Source organism: Leptidea sinapis, chromosome 32 (assembly GCF_905404315.1).
Source record: "Leptidea sinapis chromosome 32, ilLepSina1.1, whole genome shotgun sequence".
NCBI lineage: Eukaryota > Metazoa > Arthropoda > Insecta > Lepidoptera > Pieridae > Leptidea > Leptidea sinapis.
Genome location: NC_066296.1, coordinates 8,411,092 through 8,432,516, shown reverse-complemented (window position 1 = coordinate 8,432,516; position 21,425 = coordinate 8,411,092). Strand labels below are relative to the sequence as shown.

The window sequence follows — 21,425 nt, the reverse complement described above, 5'->3', positions numbered from 1 at the left end:
AAGAGTTCGATAAAGCAGTGTTCCAGCCGGCAGAAGAAGAAAAGACAATATTTATTGTGTATTATTACTTAGTTTACATCATAATTAAAGTGATAATAGATAAACTACAGTTGATCACGTTGTCGCATACGAAAACTGCGTGATACAGTAAATCACAATGGAGAATCTGAGCCCCGTATGTATATTATTATTGAACTTATAAGACTATTATAATCTTTTTATATATTATATATTATGTGTAATATCCGTATGAATTGGCTTCTCAGGAACATCCAAGACTTCTCATCCCAGAGCTATGCTCCCAATTCTATCACCTAGGTTGGGTCACCGGAACAGGCGGTGGAATATCTATCAAGGATGGGTAATCATACAAGTGTTATTTATCAATAATTGAGATAGTATTTCTGAAATTTAAATATTATTTTTATGATGATTAATGTATACAATACTTACTCGATTTAGTAATCTTGCTTATACTAATAATAATAATAAATTTGATGTAGGGAGGTAGAAACAAAATAATAGAAAAGTATTGTAGGACCATCATTTAAATTAAACCCTATTTTAAGTAGGTTTATCTTTGTTTATTATACTTTTTGAATTGGATAGCTACAATTTTTTTAAATATTATTCCTATATGTCACTTTATAGATATATATAATAATAAAATGTATGTATAAAAGAAATAAGATCAAAAGGAGTTTTTTTTTAATACCACCTACTAATAATTCACAAACAAGTTTAAATCTAATAAATAATTAACTTTTAAATTAAATAGATCAATTTGTTAAGCTTCTAAGAATAAATTATGACGCAACGACTAATATTTGAACATAAATCTAGCAGAATAACACACTAACTTGTCAATGGTTGCAGCGAGTTTGTTGATGCGAAGGAGACATAGCCTTTAATAGACATCTTCACCCTGTCCACCTGTCACTGTTAACAATTTGATACTAAAAACTGATGGATAATACGAATTCCTATATGGAATGGACCAATGTTAAGCAAAAGTCAGAAGACCAACTAAACAGTGTACTGAAGAAATCTTTACTCTGGCAAGAACTATATCTAAGAAAGTACATATATTCGATATTAACATTATATATTCATTGATATGATTAGCAATTATACTCCTCTGATGTTACAAAAGTATTGGCAGTGATGATCACATATCATCAGATATAAACCGTCTTGTTTTTCCTCTTCAGTACAAATAACCTACTAACACAACTTATATTTTAATTCTATAAAAGGGTAATAAAATAATTGTGGCTTTATTATTAATATTGTTGCTACAATATCTATAATATGGAAATGAAACTTTTATTAAATATTTTTAGAGATAAAATATACATAGCGCCATCTGGTGTTCAGAAGGAACGAATGAAGCCTGATGACTTATTTGTGCAGACCATTAATGATGAGGATCTGGAATTACCACCACCTGAAAAAAAGTAAGATAACAAAATATTTTGTTCGTAGCTAGTAGAAAACTAATAATCAATTTTTGTTGCCTTTTGTTGTTATTACAAAAAATATACTTATATTTAAGTTATTTATACATTATTATTACATTTGTAATAAAAACTTTGATAAAGTGCTCCAAACTATTCAAATATAATTTATCTTATAGGTACATAGATAGAATATACAGTTGCTTGGAGATAAAAGTATGTTAAAGAGTTATTAGGAAGATTTTGAGTCAACTCACTATCGCTCAGAGGGCAATAGAAAGTGCTACACTCGGAGTGTCCCTACAATATGGAATCAGAAATGAGGAGATCCATAGGAGAACCAAAGTTACCAACATAGCTCACATAGTTGCGAAACTGAAGTGGCAGAGAGCAGGGCACATAGGTTGACGGACAGATGACCGTTGGGGCAGTAAAGTCCTCAAATGGCGACTGGTAGTATTGGAAAATTTATTGAATTAGGCGTTACTTTGCAGAAATCCATAATTATACAAATATTAAAGTTTTCTTTAGAGTTAATTCCGCGAATATTTGTTTTTAAAACAATTCGACACAAGACTGAATAGAGTCTTGTGCCAGATTTTGGCGAGACAACATGTCCTGAGGATGCCTCGTGTAGAGGTGAAACATGTGTCGAATTGTTTTAAAAACAAATATTGGCGGAATTAACACTAAAGATTTAAACTTAAATCATTTGTATGGTAGTATTGGTACTCCCCCCAAAAGTTGGACCGACAATTTGGTTAAGATTGCTGGAATAGGTTGGATGAGGGCAGCACAGGACAAATTGTCATGATGATCTTTGGGGAAGTCCTTTTTCCAGCTGTCCAGCAGTGAACATCTTCCAGATGCCATGAAAAGTATGTTAAAAGAAATAAGGTCATGTATTCAACAGTGTCAAAATTTTCTTTTAATATAATAATAGTCTATTTCTGAAAAAATTCCATAATAATTGTTAGTCAAATGGCCTTAATAAATTATATTAGTATAATTATAACTAAACAGGCACATGAAGCCGCATAAATGCCTTTATAATCGGCGCATCGTAATGACTGGCAATGGTTTGCAGAATGATGTTATGGCTACCCCGCAACCTCTTCAACAATGATGCGGTTCTTTTGCGTTGGATGGCATGGAAGCCGTCCATCCTCGCATCCGCGAACATTGCAAAAGCTGGGCAGCCAACATTAACCTGAAACCATTGTTGTACTGAATGCGAAAGGCAGTAAGCGTTCTTAAGTGTTATCTTAACCTCACTGCTACATCAAGCATATAAAAAATTCTTATATATATATTATATAATCATTATATATTACTTCAAGGTATATTATAATGATTCCAGGCTAAAGAAGAGTCAATGTACACCTCTATTCATGCTGGCCTACCGAGACCGTAATGCTGGAGCCGTCATACACACCCACTCTCCACATGCGGTTAGATGCACTCTACTCTATGATAAAGAGTTTGTCATCACTCACCAGGAGATGATCAAGGTTTGACTGTCACCTGAGTTATATCGTTTTTTTTTTTTAAATGAAAATAAGGAACAAGACAAGCAGGATGTTCAGCTGATGGTAATTGATACACCTTGCCCATTACAATGCAGTGCCACTCAAGATTATTAAAAAACCCAAAACTTTTGAGTGGCACTTCAATTGTGCTCGTCACCTTGAGACATAAAATGTCAAGTCTCATTTGCCCAGTACAATAATGCTTACACATTACTGCTCCATGGCAGAAATAGGCTCCGTTGTGGTACTCATAATCTAGCCGACATCTCTCACTGGTAAATATGAATATTTTATATTTAAAATTGGATTTTGTTTCCACTCACTCTGTCTCTAACTAAACAATTTGTTATATTTTAAAGTGGTAACTCTCACTTCTGGGATTAATAATACAAATAAAACTGAAGCTGAACAAAGTTTACAAGATTTTATAAACGGTGCGTCACTCGAACGGTTGGCTCAGTTGGAAAGACCGCTCGCACGGTACGCGAGAGGTCGAGGGTGCGAGTCCCGCATCGTTTAAAAAAAAATGTTTTCAGTTTTATTTGTCATAATTTTTTTCTTTTAGGTGTAAGTTTCATAGCTATTAAAAGCTGGAACTTTTAGATGGTACCGTTTAGAAAATAATAGTTTTAAGTTTGTGTCATAGCGATAATATTTTATTTTTATGGAATAGGAGGACAAGCGAGCGTAAGGGTCACCTGTTGTTAAGTGATCACCGCCGCCCTCAATCTCTTGCAACACCAGAGGAATCACAGGAGTGTTGCCGACCTTTAAGAAAGGTGTACGCGCTTTTTTTGAAGGTACCCATGTCGTATCGTCCCGGAAACACCGCACAAGAAAGTTCATTCCACAGCTTTGTAGTACGTGGAAGAAAGCTCCTTGTAAACCGCACTGTGGAGGACCGCCACACATCCAGATGGTGAGGATGATATCCTAACTTGGCCACCGGTCCTCGACACTAACCTATGCGAAACATAGCGGCACTAGGCCGCTACTTCACACCGGTATTCTGTGCGAGTGTGGTAATTAACCCGGACGAGTCTGGCCCGATTGTGCTGACGTCAAAAGACGGCAGCGTGACTCTCCCACTTCTAAAAAGCCCTTAGTCGCCTCTGACGACACTCATGGGCCTGGGACTTCCCTATTCTTTTTACGCCCCGGGGAAAGTACAGGGTAGAGCTGTGTGCTGAAAATTCTGTTTAAGATTTCGTTACATAAGTAACGCATACAAAAAAATACATCCCACACGAACATTAAGGCCGGAATGGAACCGGATGGTCTGGGCGTGACTGATCACTGAACATCTCATTCTTAAATAAATACTAACACATTTAGTATACCATAGTCTCGCCATAAATACTGAAACAAAGAAAAACGTGTGTATGTACATGTATGCACGCAAGTTGTTATACTTCTTTGGCCTAACGAAGCAAAAATCATTAAAATGATTTATTTCTCGTGCTATTCTACGTTTTTAAAAAGTCCTATTTTGTAAAAATCTTGCAAAGATCGCTTTGACAATTAATTATTAAATAATGAATACGGCTGTATGGGCTTGAACCCTTTGCCTGTCCTAATAATGGACGAAGAAACCAAAAAAATAACGAATGACGCAAACGTCAGAAAATTTAAGGAACCAACTTCACCCTGTTGTTTTTGTGTTACAGTGTTGCGCGTGCATCTTAAAATTTCACTCTCATCATTTTTTCATAACGCGCCTAAAGAAGTATAACTTCAAAAATTTTTCTATTGCAAATTTTAACAAACAAACATAAAACAATTTAAAATATAAGAAGCTCATTCGAATTGGCTGCACTCTTTCTCACAGCACTGACTCTTCCCATGGGAAAATTCTTCACTGCCAATCGTACGGATTATTTAAGGGATTCCATATTATCATGGCGTCTAGAGCAAGCCGTACTCTCTAAAACTGACCATAAATCATAATCCAGCGGATTAAGATCGGGGCTAGACGACGACGGCCAGGCTCTGATGAAGTCCGAATCGTTTCCAACCAAGACTGCGTAGACCCAACTTTATGACCCGGCGCCGAGTCTTGCTGGAAGGACCATTCTTGGTTATTGAACATGGTGTTATTAAGGGGCTTCACTACCTTCTCAAGAATGGTTTCTTGATACGCTTGTGCCGATGTTTTGATATCTTTTTCACAAAAGTATGGCTCAGTCACTCCTTTATAGCTAATACCCCACCAAACCATCACTGAAGTCGGATAGTACCCACGTTGCACTCTGTCGAATAATTGGGAAGCTTCCTTTGAGCTTTGAGCATAAATATGGTCAATTTGTTTGTTAAAATGTTGCTCAATTTTAAAAATTCTCATCCGTAAACAAATTTTTCTCAATGAACAATCACATAAAAATGACAGATTCCAAATTCAAATGTAATATTTTGTTTATTTTTAATTGTAACAGTATTTATGGCCAGAGTAAGTATTAATGATAATTGCATTAATATAAACCTTCTGTTTTAGGGTATAAAAGACGCGAACCTTGGTCGATATCTGCGGTACGACGAAAAACTAATAGTACCAATAATTGAGAATACACCGTTCGAAAAAGATCTAGCGGAGAGTCTCGGAGAAGCGATACGCGAGTACCCGGGGACCAGTGCCGTGCTAGTGAGAAGACATGGGGTTTACGTGTGGGGGGACAGCTGGCAGCAAGCGAAGACCATGTGAGTACATTTATATTAATACTAGCCGTTCCCGCCCGAATTTTAAAAGGAGATAAATTTAATTTTATTTCATCTTATTACAAATAGAATAAAAAAATATGTAGCCATACACCATCTAGGATAAATTTCGCATCGAATGGTGGTAGTTTCATGTCGAAACGTTCAGTGGTTTAGGCGTGATTGAGCCGGAAAAGAAAGACCATTTTCATTATATAAAATATATATATGTATATATAGATCAATAATCGTTTTTATTTCTATTGAGTAGGTACTTCTGTAACCAATCTATTAAGCAAACATTTTTGATAGTAGTAGGAACCACTGACCTTTGTAACTACCACTGGACAGGCTTTTTCATATGTTTGACAGCAAATTTATTGTGCCTATGTGAAGCGCCACTCGCGAGCGTCCAGATAAACAAATTTTGATGTATAATACAAATGGCTGCGGGAGAAGCGTATAGTACTCTGAAATATTTTTGCATTTTGAATTAATTACGTTCGTTTTCCGTGTTATTTATACTTCAAGAATCAACGTAATAAAGTACACATTTTTTTTTGTAAATACTTTCCCACCATCTATCGATGTTTGCTGAGGTTGTCATCACTAGTTTTAGTACTATGGCCAACAGCGCCAAAATGGCGAATATCAAACAGGCACAAAAGCATTTTGACAGCCGTCAGTCCAGTGGTATATAGTAGAGGTCAGTGGACACATTACATATTTCCAACATTATATTTTAATATTTCGGATACATTCCGTTAGATACCTACATACAAGTAAATGTTATGTATTAAAAGTGCATAATGACTGGTCGATTATAGCTAAATCTAAATAGAAATGAAATACTTTACTGTGGGGTCATGCTGATGACATCATTTTCATATCATCATTTATTTGTAGTCATGGTTATACATAAGATGTTACAAATCACAATAAAAGTTCTCCATTCCTTGCCAGCATGCCATGGCGTACAAATAATAATAATTAATAACAAGTCAAACAAATATATTATTTACTAGTGGACCCGACAGACTTTGTTCTGTAGATAATAAAAAAATACTGTTTTATGGGAAATTTGCCAATAATATTTCAAAACATCAAGAATTATTTCGTAAAAAATGCTGCCTGTTGTTATAATGAAATTGTTTCACAGCGGAACTGTCAAACCGTGCGTCACTAAATTCTCTCATAGAAAATATGTCCATTCAAAATAAATATTGAAAATCAAAATTATTATACCAAATCGAAATTAAAACTATCCTATCTCTCAAGTTGGACCAAATTGCACTCCATGAAGTAATTTTATTTTATTTTATTTTATTTTATTTATTGGGAACAACAAACAACTATACATGACATCTTACTTAATAATTACAATTCTTACAATATAAATACATGTATAATCAACTACGTTATCCACAGATTACTTATTTGTGTTGGAGAAACAAATTCACTAAACTCACCTTATCCCAAAGGTTTTAAAATACATACATATACACATACATAGAATCATACAAATATATATATTAAAACTTATCCACATTATATAACAATATTAGTCACAAAGATTACGAAATTATTTTATGCAACTTGTTAAATATCAGTTTCTTAAAGGTACCCACTCTTGTTTCTAGTATGTCAATGTCAAGGAAGTTTTGGTTATAAGATGAGACCATCCTATGAATTGGAGAGCGCATGCCAGCATTTGTACGACACTTTTTTAAGGCAAAAAGTTGATGAGCGCGTGTAGCCCTAGAGAGATGACGTACAGGAACTCTGTAATACAGCTTGCGTGTTAGATCAATGCAATCATATTTATTATGGCATATGTCGTATAGAAGCATTACTTCAAGTTGTTCACGTCTGGCTTTTAAATCTAGAATATTGTATTTTTCAAGCAATTGATCATACGAAATATTGGCTCTTGCACATCTGTAATGCATACTGCGTAAAAATCTTTTTTGTATTGATTCAAGATACTGTATGTATTTACTGTAAAGTGGGTTCCAAATAGAAACAGCATATTCAAGTTGTGATCGTACAAGCGTTTTGTATAAAAGTAACAACGTTGAGGGTTTCTTAAAATTACGCATAGTTCGCATAATAAAACCATACATTTTGTTCGCTTTATTACCTATCCTATCAATATGTGTATCAAGAATTAATTTACTGTCTAGACTAAATCCCCATTAAAATCCGTTCATTAGTGTAGGAGTCCATCGCGGACAAACAACGTGTCACGTAATTTATATATATTAAGATATACACAATGTCAGTAAATTGACATCTAAATAATTTAAATTGGTAAAAACATTAGTTAGTAAGTATGTAATTAAATTAAGTAAAATGATATTTTAAAAAGTCAATTGAGTGAAAATAAGTATTTTATAGAATAGTAAGATTTTGTCAGTAGGATATTAAATAGTTTCTTTTTTAAATACGTCAACTGTGATATTAGTTGGTAGCTTGTTAGATATTCTCGGCGCCATTTCAAGAACACTATTGTACATAGGAACTGTGTTGCTACCATGTAAACGTATCTATTCTTGCTTCTCAAATTTATATTGTGGATGTTCTGACAAATGTATAATGGTTAGTTTTTACTAGGTCGAAGTAAAAATTTTAAGTTGTCTAAGGAATGGTTTACAACTTTTTTTTTTATGGAATAGGAGGACAAACGAGCGTACGGGTCACCTGGTGTTAAGTGATCACCGCCGCCCACATTCTCTTGCAACACCAGAGGAATCACAAGAGCGTTGCCGGCCTTTAAGGAAGGTGTACGCGCTTTTTTTGAAGGTACCCATGTCGTATTGTCTGGTTTACAACCATCTGTTATTTTAAGACAACACATTTTTTTTTGTATGAAAATAAGGGACGAGATGAGCAGGACGTCCAGCTGATGGTAATTGATACGCCCTGCCCATTACAGTGCAGTGCCGCTCAGGATTCTTGAAAAACGCCAAAAATTCTGAGCGGCACTACAACTGCGCTCGTCACCTTGAGACATTAGATGTTAAGTCTCATTTGCCCAGTAATTTCACTAGCTGCGGCGCCCTTCAGACCGAAACACAGTAATGCTTACACCGCGCCGTTGTGGTACCCATTATCTAGCCGGCATCCTGTGCAAAGGAGCCTCCAACTGGTAACATTTACCTAATGCAGCTCTTTTCGGTTTTAAAAATTATATCTTTTTCGCATGAGTTTCCCCAGAAAATTTAACGTATCGTAAGTTGGATACAACGAATCCATGATATACTGTCAGAACAGTTTGTCTATTAGAGACTTTTGAAAGCTCTTAGAGTGCGTACCAGAATTTACTTATCTTTTTAGTTTTATTGCATGTGCCTTCCTGTTTAATTTACTGTCAATGTAAAGTCCTAAAAATTTTGTTGTTACAACACTTTCTACAACACAGTCATGCTGTACTACTCCTTATGGTTCCAGAGATATCGTGATGAGTGTTTTCATATAATATATATACTAGTGGACCCAACAGACGTTGTCCTGTACACACGTCTTAAATTTGAAAAATCGGTCCAGCCGTTAGCAGGACTTCACTAACATACACATGAGCAAGAGAATTATATTATATGGACGGAATTGAGAATCTAAACCAATCTCAAATTCACTGAAACAAACAAAAAATCATCAAAATCGGTCCAGCCGTTTAGGAGGTAGTTTAATTGTGAATCTAAACCATTCTCGAATCCACCTGAAGACACACACCAATCTCAAATTCACTGGAACACACAAAAATATCATCAAAATCGGTCCAGCCGTTTAGAAGGTAGTTCAATTGTGAATCTAAACCATCCTCGAATCCCCCTCGAATCACACAAAAAATTTCATAAAAATCGGTCCAGCCGTCTAGGAGGAGTTCTGTGACGTACACACGCACACAATAAATATATTATATATATATATATATATATATATATATATATAATACCTAACTGACCCGACAGAAGTTTTTCTGTAAATAATAAAAAAAAAACTAGCGGGTGAGGAGTGTGAGAAGGACTATTCTTAACAAATTTCAAGACTCTACACCTTATTTTATTTTATTTTCATAGGGTGGCTAACAGCCGTCAATACAAATACATGTTTACATATGGGCCAATTAAGAGCCTCCACAAATAGGTATTAAATAGTTTTTTAACGTTTTTACAAATGCTTAAACTAATTAAGGCATTACTATGTACTAGGTAACTTACGCATTTTTGCAATTTAAATTGACTTAAGGCGACACTAAATGCCAGCTACCTTGAGCGATATGAGTTCACGGCTGCCGGCCCGCGATTTATGTAACAAAGCTAATATTTTCAAAATTCTTGGGTGGAAAACAGTTTATATGCTTACAATCCGTGTTATTCACTACTAATCTGAATAAATGAACCTACAGAAAAAAGTACGAGCTATAAGAATAACTTTTCTGAGAGAAGTACCGAAAAAATGCGCCACGCCATGCCAAAAATCTTGTTTAACTTCAAAGAAATGTGGTAGTTCTAAAAGGCTCGGCAGTGCTAACTATAACCAACAGCAAGCATTAGCAACCTACAAATTAGACTTAAGGATATGTGTAACAGGATTAAGTAGTGTTCATAGCTCGTAATGCTATACTTTCACAACAAAACTTGTCTAAAAACACCATGTTTGCGTGTTTTCTGCTTATTCTTCGCCTAAAAGTATACACGTCATATTATTTTGTCATTAAAATAATCTTTGTATAATACGAATCTTAACACTACCTAAATTGGAACAAAAAAGATCTATTTCGGATGATTTTAGTTTGTTAAAATTTTTAGAAGTACGTGGTAAAAAGGAGCGTGATCAATAGTTTGTGCGCATGAGTGGAATATAGAGGAGATTTTTTTTCTATAATGTTGGTACGGAATATTGAGGTCAGGAATATCAAGGTTGGACTGTCAATTTTACCCTGACCAATTTCCATAATAGTCGTCATATCAGCCATGTATCTACGGAGTGTTTATGGTTCCACAGATATCACGATGAGTCAAAACATAGGTGGAAATCTCTTATATATTGATGCAAATAAATGATTTATGATTTCAGGACTGAATGCTATGATTACCTGTTTGAAATGGCCGTCGAAATGAAGAAGTTAGGCTTGGATCCATCTCTCAACCCACATACGGAAATTGTTCGAAATGGGAACGAACACTGATTCTATTAGCTAACGTTTATGTTATATTAATAATATTTGTTCAAAATGGGAACGAACACTGATTCTATTAGTTAACGTTTATGTTAATATATTAATAATATTTGTTCAAAATGGGAACGAATACTGATTCAATTAGCTAACGTTTATGTTATATTAATAATAGTTGTTCAAAATGGGAACGAACACTGATTCTATTAGCTAACGTTTATGTTATATTAATAATAGTTGTTCAAAATGGGAACGAGCACTGATTCTATCAGCTAACGTTTATGTTATATTAATAATATTTGTTCAAAATGGGAACGAGCACTGATTCTATCAGCTAACGTTTATGTTATATTAATAATATTTGTTCAAAATGGGAACGAACACTGATTCTATTAGCTAACGTTTATGTTATATTAATAATAGTTGTTCCAAATGGGAACGAACACTGATTCTATTAGCTAACGTTTATGTTATATTAATAATATTTGTTCAAAATGGGAACGAGCACTGATTCTATCAGCTAACGTTTATGTTATATTAATAATATTTGTTCAAAATGGGAACGAGCACTGATTCTATCAGCTAACGTTTATGTTATATTAATAATATTTGTTCAAAATGGGAACGAGCACTGATTCTATCAGCTAACGTTTATGTTATATTAATAATATTTGTTCAAAATGGGAACGAACACTGATTCTATTAGCTAACGTTTATGTTATATTAATAATAGTTGTTCCAAATGGGAACGAACACTGATTCTATTAGCTAACGTTTATGTTATATTAATAATAGTTGTTCCAAATGGGAACGAACACTGATTCTATTAGCTAACGTTTATGTTATATTAATAATAGTTGTTCAAAATGGGAACGAACACTGATTCTATTAGCTAACGTTTATGTTATATTAATAATAGTTGTTCCAAATGGGAACGAACACTGATTCTATCAGCTAACGTTTATGTTATATTAATAATATTTGTTCAAAATGGGAACGAGCACTGATTCTATTAGTTAACGTTTATGTTAATATATTGATAATATTTGTTCAAAATGGGAACGAATACTGATTCTATTAGCTAACGTTTATGTTATATTAATAATAGTTGTTCAAAATGGGAACGAACACTGATTCTATTAGCTAACGTTTATGTTATATTAATAATAGTTGTTCCAAATGGGAACGAACACTGATTCTATTAGCTAACGTTTATGTTATATTAATAATAGTTGTTCAAAATGGGAACGAACACTGATTCTATTAGCTAACGTTTATGTTATATTAATAATAGTTGTTCAAAATGGGAACGAACACTGATTCTATCAGCTAACGTTTATGTTTTATTATAATAGTTGGGAACTTTTCATTTTTCTGAACAAAATTTTATATCAAATGCAATAATTATGCTCTTTCTTTTATTTCTGATGCTATGTTATGTAGCAAAAAATAAGCCTTTCGATCGGTATACTAAAGCTGTAGCCTAAGAATATAGTCTTCCTTCAGTAAAATGTTAAATCTACAATATTTAAGATAATTCCCCTCCATGGGGTATAGTCGTGTCGTCTTATAATTATACAGGGTGGATGTTATGTCCAATGATTATAATATACATAAAATTAATTCGCGCATCATACTGACACATTAACATGACGTTAAACCGATAGCGTGATCAAAAACTACTGTAATTACTGTATGAGTTAAAAAAAAATAAGAAATATAAAGATAATAATATATTTTTGTCACTGACAACAGTTGCTGTCAAAATGCGCCCCAATTAGGGCGCTTTAGAATACGAAATGCGTGATAATGCGTTTATAAAATATCTGCTCCTTTATAGTTTAACTGACCTAATAATTAATTTATATAAATTCTAAATTGATTTAGCCAATACCTCGTGTCATTTGTACATTATTTAGGATTGTACGTGTTATATTGTTTTAAGATTAAAATGTATTCGTATAAGTCCTTATTTTTTTATATCTTTCATGGAACGTTTTGTAATATTTTATTTGTTGTTTAAAGAAGATGTGAATTTATGAAAACTTGTTTAATTTCAGACAATTTCAACAAATAAGAGCACTTTCACACTACGTCCGATCAGAGTTCGATCCGTACCCGGGAAAATACAGATCTAGAAATCTCCGACGGAATTTGGATATTGCTTACGCTCTAGTCCGATCTCTCATCCAATTCCAAGCAATTCAGCGGCCATTTTTAGGCATACGGCATTTTACTCGGAGCCCCAGCAGAGCACTTACGTCTTTGATCATAAGTCCTTTCAATTAGCGTCAAATCCTGGACGCTGATTGGGACAATATATGGCCCTCTATGGCTGACAGCTCAAAACAGTTTCAACATACCTAACTGAATATAGGTGACAAGGATCTGTCGGCAATCTTTGTCCTCCCAAGCATCACACTGCGGCTTTCAGGGGAAGTTTCAAGTACAATGCCACCAAGTGCTGGAATAATTTACCACCGCCGCTACGGGGTTTATATACAGTCTCGACTTTAGAAAAAAATATAAAAAATACATATTAATGACCAATACCTCCCTACATCTCCTGCCTTGGTGAGCACTGTTTAAATTTCATTGTATTATATAAAATACCTACTCGTATTTATTATTATTTTTTCTTCCTTACACACATACGTTTTTTATTATTTTTGTTGTCATTATTTTTTTTAGTAACATTTTTTTGTTAGTCAATTTTTTTATAATAATTATTTTAGTGCTTCAATTTATATATATATTTTGCTTTTAAAATATGTCAGTTCAGCTCCAAACTTCACACAGTGGGGTCACTGAAAATCAGTGTTGTGCTCATAATGTATGGACACAACTATAACTGAGTGGACTCCAGTTTTGGAAGACCACTGCCACATCAAGTTTTGCTTTTGTTTCTTTTGTATTAAGTAAGTTAAGTATTGGATTAAGCATATATTTTGTTCTCATAAACATTTTTGTGTGAATGTGTCAGTTTTTCTTCCAAAATAAATTCATTTTCATTTCATTTCAAGTGTGTCTAAAGCTTACAGATATAAATCTAGTGAAATAAAAAAGGTCTTATTGTACAGAATGAATCATTTTAATTTCAAATTGCTATTACATTAGTATTTTTGTGTGCGGCTGCTTTATCAGTTTTCAAACTTTTAACAATTTCAGCGAATATACTCTCTGATACAACGTTCATGGTTTTATTCCGCTTCGACTCGCTTTTAATCCTGTGCCGATCCATCCCGTGCATACTAGACGTGCATTTGTCTTTGATCAAATTCTTAATCTCTTCCAATTCATTTTTGGAGAGCACATTTGTACTAGAACATTCCACCGGTTTCTGCCTCTTTGCCATTCTGTACAAACACATCAAGTCGAGGGACGCTTTGTTTTTCTTTACGTACACGTCCTGTTTGTGTCTAAGAATGCGACGCAAGTCCTCCAAATACAGTCTATTTTCCGAGATCTTTCCGTCAATAATTTCAATTTCCTTATCGTTCAATGCGTTCATGTCCTTCTCGGGAATGTTGAATTTCAGTCGTACAGACGATGTTAAGGGTGATTTAATATCTAGAAAGGAAAAAATTGTTATTATTATTCGACCAATTTTGGTGACTTTTTGACGTGACAACGTCTTATAATTCGATAGAGCCGGCTGCACGCACGAAAAAACATGACTCATGCGGCGTTACCTCGCTCTGAGGCGTTCCATGTAAGGCTTGAAGTGCAAGCGAGAGCGCGGAACGAGCGACAAAGAAGCACAATCGGCCTTTGCGTTCGGCAGCGCTCGACATCAGAATAACAGATGGATCCTCCACTGTTTTCAAGGCTGTAGAATGAGCATCCTTGTGCGGTGTTTCTGGGACGATACGATATGGGTACCTTAAAAAAAATCGCGTACACCTTCCTTAAAGGCCGTCAACGCTCCTGTGATTCCTCTGGTGTGGCAAGAGAATGTGGGCGCCGGTGATCACTTAACACCAGGTGACCCGTACGCTCGTTTGTACTGCTTTTCCATAAAAAAAGGATTCTATTTTTTAGAACAATAATATATACCCTTAAGGATTACCATTAAGGATTGGTCTCCGCTGCGCTCGAACTAGATGGCGCAGGCGTAGTCGCAAAGTGCGGCAACTATTACTACGCCCAAGCGGGCGTACTCGAGCCTGTCTCGATCAATGCGTGACGTTGAAGTGCCACATGTTCTGTTAAACTTTGCTAATAATTGAAACTAAAATTGGGTTGCGAAAAAAAATTTGTAAAAATGATACTACAAGAAATAAGAAAGACACCACGATATTAAAATCGCGATACAAAAGTAACTGTTGATCGTAGATGGAAGATGAAAAAATTAAAAGAAAAATTGGCGTGGACCACCCTTAACATTTAGGGGGATGAGAAATAGATGTTGTCCGATTCTCCGACCTACCCAATATGCACTCAAAATTTCATGAGAATCGGTCAAGCCGTTTCGAAGGAGTTTAACTACAAACACCGCGACATGAGAATTTTATATATTAGATTAATTTCATTGTAAAATAACACGAAGCGTTAAATGTTACAAAATTTGAAAGGCCATGCCACGCACACAAGCATCTAATAGTTGCCGTAATAAAGCTATTGTTCTTAGGTAATGTGGAATCTAGTTGGAGCGCAGCGGAGAATAATCCCCTTGCAAAATCGGGTAGTGCCCTTTGGCACTAGATCTTTCATATACAAGATCAAAAGTGTCGTACGGCACACTACGCCGTGACCAGATACTGACCCTAATTTTGTTTATAAGATAGTTTATTTTGCATGGTCTTATAGTTTGTTTCAATTGCTTTCTTATACATTCTCTCATATCATCCTAATTAAGAGCAATCTAAAAAATAATACGCATTGACAGGCCGCTGCGGCCGCGCCAAAATCGCGCCGATCTGACATACCTATATGCACGGAAGAGTAAAAAAATAAGGACTCCGTGTCAACTTACATAACAGTGAGGCATCAAAACAAGCCGGTAAACGTGTAAATACATAGCCCCACGCATACACTAATACAAGCCCATCGGTCGCGATTATGAGATTTGCCATCGTCTGTGACAGATCAGTTTGCGTCGCAATAAAATATTTTAAAAATGCCGTCGTGCGTTGTGAAAGAGTTCAAAAACAATAATATAAAAGTATTTGTGGATATATGATTATTTAAGGGAGAACAAATTGTGTAACTGGTATACCCCGTAACCGCACACAAAGGTGCATAGCATAAAGGTGCGTTACTTGCTAATATCACGGTGCGGAGTCCTTCTTTTTTTACTAGTCCGTACCTATATGATAAAAGATCTCACCCTGGCAATCAGTAGGCCTGACAGAGAAATAAGCCCGTAGCTTTTGCATAGGTTTAATAACTTTTCCATATTTCGGAAGAACGTCATATTCCAAGCAAACAATCTTTTCCTCAGTTTTCCTCACTTCCACTTCGTTTTTCTTATATTTCGCATATTTTTCCGCGACTACCTTCACCGTTGGTATGTTGCAAATTTCTATTTGCCTCGGCATTGGAATTTCTGAAAAAATAAATATTAATATAATGTTGCTTTTAAACTACTGAACTGATCAGAATACGCGGACCGTCGACGCGTCGTTAGGTTGAGTGAATCATTCATTCAACGTTCATCGCCAGTTACTGACCGGCCGTCGTTATATACGCAGGTGCATTATTGAATCGCTAGGCACCGCAATCAATTCGAAAAAAAAAATATCTTTTATATTCTGGGGACATTATTTCTTATATTTTCGGCACGTGATGCCCTTATAAATCTGAAATTGATTATAGTATTTCAAATATTTTGCCATCATTTACGGTTTTATTATAAAAAAAATATTTAAACATGGCTTAGACACGTGTTTTGTTAAACAGTGACCTAACAATAATGACGTCGAAAGTGGAGTTTATCTTTTTCTATTACAAAGCATTGTTTAGCTTGTGTTTAACTAAAACGTCATTAAGCACAAAATAAACGGAAGTGTACAGGAACCATTAAAGGAACGCATTTTTGACAGCTGTCATCTATCTGTCATCACATAATCTAAACTCTAAATCTTCCATAATGAGCTTCCATATGAATATTATGATCTATCCGTTAGACACATCTTAGACAAGCTTCGACTCGTGTTTAAATATAAGCAATGTCTAAAGATTTTTGAACGCTAAACAACTGAAAAACACATATTTGTGATAGAACTTATCTAATGCTAGTGTTCAACACTTGTTTAACTTTTTTGTAATAACACAATTTGTTGCGGCTTCAGAACAATTAGTATACTAATTGTCCTACTTATCCCATTTCAAACTTTCCCTCCTCCTTATGCACAACCGTGATGTGCGCCATCTGGCGAACTGTCATATAAAAAAAACTCTCAAATGGCCGCGTGCGTAACCGCATCGTCGCTGATGAAAAATATAGCAAACTAAGGTCTAAGATCGATCAATCACCCGGAATATTTTGAACGTACAAGTTATAATGCCGAGTCTACCAGAAATTATATAGGTTCTCCTAAACATCAAGTGTTGTGACATCTGAATTGGCAAAGGAGGTGTGCTCCTGTCTGGTGAGTGTTCCTTTCAAAACTTCCAGTTTTGTAGTCACTTCATTTATTCTTATTTGAAGTCAACTAGATTTGATATTCGTTGTTTCGGTGACTTAGGTAATCTTAAATTACAGACGAGTAAAAAAAGAAGGACTGCGCGAAGCACCGTTATGCTAGTGTGTGTGCGGTTACGGGGGATACTAGTTACACAATTTTTTCTCCCTTAAATAATCATATATGGCCACAAATACTTATATAGTATCGTTTTTACACTAATTCACAATGCACAACGGCATTTTTAAAATATTTTATTGAGACGCAAACTGATCTGTCATAGACGATGACAATTCTCATAATGGCCGCCTATCGGCTTGTAGTAGTGTGTGTGCGTGGGGCTATGTATTTACACGTTAATTGGCTTGTTTTGGTGCTACACTGTTATGTAAGGTGACACGGAGTCCTTTTTTTTACTTGTCCGTGTCTTAAATATATCTAACATATGCACCAAATATTACAAGTGTTAATGCACCAACACAGTTATTGTTTAAATAATATAATAAATAGGCAAGTAAATTCTACCTATATATATGCACATATTTAAATAACATTTATATTGTAATGCGAAAATAACAGCTTTTTACGCTTGTGTACGTACCTATATGCTGCTTATGTCAGAAAAACAATATTAATTTTCGTCTGTCTGTCTGTTCGTACCAGCTAATCTCTGAATCGGGTTGTACCTATTTTAACGAGCTCTCACATAAAATGGATTAGGATAACGCAATGAAAAACCTTTGAAGTTGCAAAGCAGTTCAACATCAGATTCGGTGATCAAATTATCACACAAACAAAAGATAATATCAGAGGAAAATTATGGGCGGGATCTAATACAAACATCGACCTTAAAATCCAATAAACTCCTAATGTAACTCCTATATTCGCACCAACCGAGGTGAGCGGGCAAACTGCTGATTGGTCAGTTAATGATCATAACACATCGTCATTGGGTTGGACTTAGTATCCCGTAGCACGAATTTGGAGGCAAAAAATATTGTTGTAGTTGATAGAGCTTTAGTCCACGATTATAATGATACCACTCTTATTTCTAGGTAATGCACCGTTTTCAAGAAAATAACGAAAAAAAATCTAACCTAAAACAGCTAAATCACGTAAATAATCGTAATAATGGTTTCTTCGTAAAATATTAGGACAGGCAAAGGGTTCAAGCCCATACAGCCATAAATTGTATGAAAAACAGTAAAATGAAATGTAAAAAATAGTCGGTGACAGATTAGACGGCTTCATCAATAATTTTTTTTAGATAAAAGGAAAACATTTTTAGAAGGGTTCATTGTAATTGTAAACTACACTTTTAGTAAAAGTTTTAAATCCCCAAAGCTCTATCAATTTATTAAATATGGTTAGGTTAGGTTATGTTAGAACAGTTAAAACAACGCACGAGCCGAGCGTAGCGGGCCACGGCAGCGGCTGGCGAGTGCCAGAACCGAATTGTAGGCGTTTCCCGCCCCAATTAAGAAATTAGGGAGGGGGGAAGGTAGAATATTTTTTAATTTTTTCTTGAAAACTGTGTATTACGTTGTATTAAGAGTTGTAGCACTAAAATCGTGGACCAAAGCCCTATCAACTACAATTCTTTAAAATTGGTTAGGTTATGTTAGAGTAGTTAAAACAACGCACGCGCCGAGCCTAGGAGGCCGCGGAAGCAGCCGGCGAGTACCAAAAACGAATTCTAGGCGGTTCCTTTTCTTTTCTCCCCATAAAAATGTCATAATTTTAGGTTAGGTTATAATACTTATAATGCTATTTTCTCTGGAACGGCGCATTACCTTGTAATAAGAGTGGTAGCATTATAATCGTGGACTAAAACTCTATCAATTACAATATTTTTTACCTCATAATTCTTTCTACGGGATACTGAAAGTCCTGCTCGTCTCGTCCCTTATTATCATAAAAAGAAAGTTTCTAGGTTATCTGCACTTGATCTTAACTTTAAAAACTATAACAATGTAAGTGTTACTAAAATGTTGAGTTCCAGTTTTGAATTGTTATTTCTCTGTATCAATCGTTGAATATAACATTCATTCGTCTGCCTATTTATAAAATCGAGCTTAGGTTTATCACAATATATGATGTACTGTGTAATCTTATGTTATTTAATTACTTCTTACCAGCGTTTTCTGTGCAAAATATATTTTCGATATCATCTGCATTCTCTACATTCTGCCAACAGGTTATGTCTTCATAAGAGACACTCTGGTCTTTTAATAACTTTGTATATTGTGCTTCATTATCAACTTTAAGTACATCGCCGAAATTTATTCTCTTTTTTACAATATGCTCTGGTAGTATCCTGTTGCTGTCAAAGGTAATATGGTCCTTTAGGAATAGGATTGTCTCCCCTTTGTCCTGGCTAACAGGGTCGAAGCCATACTGCTCCAGTAAAAGTTTTTGATACTGAAAATTAATTAAATAAACACGTAGGTATATACCTGTGGTAGTGGGCTCCTTTGCACAGGATGCCGGGTAGATTATGGGTACCACAACGGCGCCTATTTCTGCCGTGAAGTAGTAATGTGTAAACATAATTGTGTTTCGGTCTGAAGGGCGCTGTATCAAGTGAAATTACTGTGCAAATGAGACTTAACATCTTGTCTCAAAGTGACGAGCGCAGTTGTAGTGCCGCTCAGAATATTTGGGATTTTTCAATAATCCTGAATGGCACTGCATTGTAATGGGCAAAGCGTATCAGTTACCATCAGCTGAACGTCCTGCTCGTATCGTCCCTTAGTTTCATAAAAAAAACGTTATTCTTAAGCTGAATAGGGTGATGAGAATTCTTAAAACTCTTAAAACTATAAACGAACTGCCGGTCACTTAAAAGATAAATAACTTACAGTACCTACCTACTTACTTACGAAAAATTTTATGTTTTCCTTTTTAGCGGAGTTACTTGATTTAAAGTTTAATTATGTTTGGAGTTGTTTTTCTATTTTGTAAATAGTTAAGTAAGGTGCATTATATGGTAGAGCGTAGTGGTGCAAAGACAAAGCCTAAAGCTCTATGCACAATGACATTAAATTAAACTTTTGAAAAAATAGAGCCCTAAATCTGTTAAAATATATTTAAACGAAAGAGTTCAATGTAAATGGCGAACAGTCTTCGGGTAAAGCTGTAGGAAACGGTGAGTGGGGTGAAAACCTGAAAATTCTTTTAAGTTTGAGTTCAGCACATTTTTTTTTCTTGCTTGATAAGACAACGAGTGGTAGACTCCTTTCGACAGGATACGAGCTTGATGGGCACCACAGCAGCGCCTTTTTTGCAATGTACAAGTATTATTTTACGACGAACGCAATTGAATGTAGTTCAGAATTTTGGGTTCAATCAAGAATCAAGTTGGCACTACATTGTAATGGAGAGAGCGTATCACTAACGAATAAACAAAGAGAAAAAAAACAAACAAATTTGGCATAAATCACACCGTTTTTGTACCTACCTGATCCACTGCTACATTTTCCGTAGATAAGGCTTGGTCTTTCGTTACAGGACTAACATCACAGCTTCTGTTCAACTGTGATTTATTTAGAAGTCTTTTAGCTTTTGGTGGATAGTCTTCCACTTCGAAAGGCTTGTCTTTTGATTTTGCCTGATGGTCATCTTTCTTGTTTGGATGTCTAAGCGAACCTCGGTACATTTTACATGTTTAGGTATATATAGTTCAATGAAAAATAATTCGGGAATGTAATTTTGTTATGTCTATTGGCTTGAAATATTATGTCAAGTATCTGCTTAATACTAGAATTTAATCTCCTTAGAATATTAATAAGTTCGTCTCTATGTTTTTATCTAAGTTCCAATTTTTTTTCATCTGTAGAAGTGCCTATGGACCTCGATACTCCCAAAAATAATAAAGTGTAATAAATCATACTAATCATATAAAAGACGATTAATATTGAAATGACCAAAAATTTTAAAACGT

At 35.0% G+C, this 21,425-nt stretch overlaps 2 protein-coding genes across 4 annotated transcripts; one reads left to right on the top strand and one right to left on the bottom strand.

The window, feature by feature from the left end:
- The first annotated feature begins 6 nt into the window (after positions 1-6).
- Positions 7-14,045, top strand: LOC126974487 (probable methylthioribulose-1-phosphate dehydratase). Its single transcript, XM_050822002.1, has 6 exons — positions 7-175; positions 267-361; positions 1,344-1,457; positions 2,818-2,968; positions 5,478-5,680; positions 10,757-14,045. Exons 1-6 carry the CDS (start codon positions 158-160, stop codon positions 10,866-10,868), a joined length of 693 nt encoding a protein of 230 aa, XP_050677959.1. The 5' UTR covers positions 7-157; the 3' UTR covers positions 10,869-14,045.
- LOC126974463 (uncharacterized) lies at positions 13,926-21,244 on the bottom strand. 3 transcript variants are annotated; one of them, XM_050821968.1, is made up of 4 exons: positions 20,943-21,244; positions 19,618-19,903; positions 16,186-16,404; positions 13,926-14,426 (listed from the first exon to the last, which is right to left on the bottom strand). In XM_050821968.1, exons 1-4 carry the CDS (start codon positions 21,138-21,140, stop codon positions 13,954-13,956), a joined length of 1,176 nt encoding a protein of 391 aa, XP_050677925.1. In that variant the 5' UTR covers positions 21,141-21,244; the 3' UTR covers positions 13,926-13,953. The 3 variants fall into 3 exon arrangements, with proteins under 3 accessions (XP_050677925.1, XP_050677927.1, XP_050677926.1); XM_050821970.1 differs by lacking the exons at positions 19,618-19,903; positions 20,943-21,244 and adding an exon at positions 18,330-18,445; XM_050821969.1 differs by lacking the exons at positions 19,618-19,903; positions 20,943-21,244 and adding an exon at positions 18,084-18,181.
- Between the last annotated feature and the right edge of the window lie 181 nt (positions 21,245-21,425).